The following is a 2,171-nucleotide window of genomic DNA, read 5'->3' on the forward strand; positions in this document are numbered from 1 at the left end:
CTAAAAATTTCTTTAAAAAAAAAAATATTTATACATATAATATTATATATTTTTTATGACTTTCATGCAAAATTTGTACCTTTTGAATTTGTTTCCTGGATACAACACTCCAACTAATATCATATACTAAATCCACTGGATCAACGCTGTAATAAAAAATTTAATGTGTTATACAATTCTGTGATTAAAAGAATATATATAATTTTTGAAACATTAGATAATATAATAAGATTATTACATAGTTGTAAGTTTATTCCAGTGATTTATAATAAAATCCATGACTACATCGACATTTGGAAAACCTCCATTTAATACGGAATAAATAATACGATGAATATCATTCTTCATGATTGGTGCATCTTCAGATACAGTCATATTTAAAAATTTCTCGATAATAGTCGGATTTCTAGAATGTCCCAGACAATATAATGTTTGTTCAGACATGTTCGTGTACAAATATAGCAATTTGTTCCAAATACTTTCATTTGCTTGTTTTATACCATTACAAAATATCCATCTTTTCGTATGAAATGAAGTTCTAAAACAGAATTTTTAGAAATGTTATATAAAAAAGAATTATTCTCGATATTATTTACTTTTAGCAAATAAATATTCGACAAGACAAAAATAATTTTTGTAGCAAATTATTTTAATACATATATTACATATTGTTTTTCTTTCCTTATATATATAATATTTTGTATTTACCTATTTGAAAATATCGTTGAATTGTTTAAATAATTAATTAATTGAGTATAGGCTTTATTTAAGCATGCAGGATGATCAAAAACGCACGCATCCTCAAGAATTGCATTTCTCGTGAATTTCGTGAAGTAATCGTCGTTCGGACGATCCTGTGTACCTACAGTTTCTACTATATTGTTTATCAAGTCCAAAATGTATGACTATAATTATATAAATTTGATCAATTTTATAATACATTCGTACTATAAATACAAGTAAAATATACAGCATTTTAACCAATTACTATAATAAAATAGGAATATGTATACTATTAAAACGGTATATGTTATGTAACAATTTTATATATCAATGGGTTTTAAAATCAGTAATGATTGAGTTTATTACTTAATTTAATGTTTTATATATTATCTGAAACATTTCTTAATAATTCTTGCATAGAGTTTTTAATTATTCTTGCATTTTATTATATGTAATGTTATAATTTACCTTAAGCAATTCACCTCCTCCATTATAAGCAAAATACTTAGTTGCGTCTCTCAAAATTTTAAACAATGAGAACCATACTACATAATCCGTTTCACGTCGTAAATATTTCGTAAGGTTCATAAAAATTCTGGGATCTAATTTATCCGTAAACATAAGGTGAATCGCATCGTTAATTATTCGTGCGCGATTCAGTACGTGTATTTTTGTGTAATTCTCAGAATTCAGATAGTCAACAATTTTCAACCAATTTATTGTATCATAATTTACACGGTAAAAACCTTAAAAAAATTTTAGTATAATTCAAATTTATATATTATTAAATATTGAATTTTTAAATTAATATCTAAATAATCTTTATAAAAAACGTATAAGTCTTACCAGTTTGTTGAACATTTACGATAATCCAATCTTGTGAGTCGATACCATCAATTACGAGTTCTTCAGCTTTTGGTGATAACCAATGCGTTGCTAAGGTTGATGAAAAATTTGGATCGGTACGAGTTGCAAAATTTATTGGTACCCACCATTTTATATTCATAATATCTGTGCTAATGAGGTTCTTACGTACACCTATTTTTTCGTATGGTTGAAAATATTTCTGTGTAATCTTTATCTTTCCAGTATGTTGATCTCTAATTACAGTAATAAGAGGATATCCTTTCTGTTCTATCCAGGTATCCATTACTTCTTGAATTTTGAATTTGTTTTGAGATACCGCTGATTCATCAAATGTATCTTGCAAAACAGCCCATAAATCTTCAGGCTTAGCTGCGCCGTATTTGCTAATAATTTTTTTTTATAGATATACATTGAGTTTATAGATTACTTATTGTAGCATTATTATAATTTTTATAATAATTTTATGAAATAATGCCTAAGAAGCCAATACACATGCATACATAACATTCTAATGTATAACATATTTTGCATCATATATGATATGTTTGTAATATAAATATATATATATATATATATATATA

The 2,171-nt window shown here is 25.4% G+C and overlaps 1 protein-coding gene across 1 annotated transcript in view; it reads right to left on the reverse strand.

The window, feature by feature from the left end:
• Positions 1 to 2,171, reverse strand: part of LOC108753415 — a 48,316-nt gene that overhangs the window by 22,897 nt on the left and 23,248 nt on the right. Inside the window, 5 exon segments of the mRNA XM_018494956.1 lie at positions 80 to 146; positions 239 to 538; positions 709 to 905; positions 1,192 to 1,469; positions 1,570 to 1,973. Coding sequence (XP_018350458.1) covers positions 80 to 146; positions 239 to 538; positions 709 to 905; positions 1,192 to 1,469; positions 1,570 to 1,973 — 1,246 coding nt within the window.

This window comes from Trachymyrmex septentrionalis, unplaced genomic scaffold, assembly GCF_001594115.1.
Source record: "Trachymyrmex septentrionalis isolate Tsep2-gDNA-1 unplaced genomic scaffold, Tsep1.0 scaffold7, whole genome shotgun sequence".
Lineage (NCBI taxonomy): Eukaryota > Metazoa > Arthropoda > Insecta > Hymenoptera > Formicidae > Trachymyrmex > Trachymyrmex septentrionalis.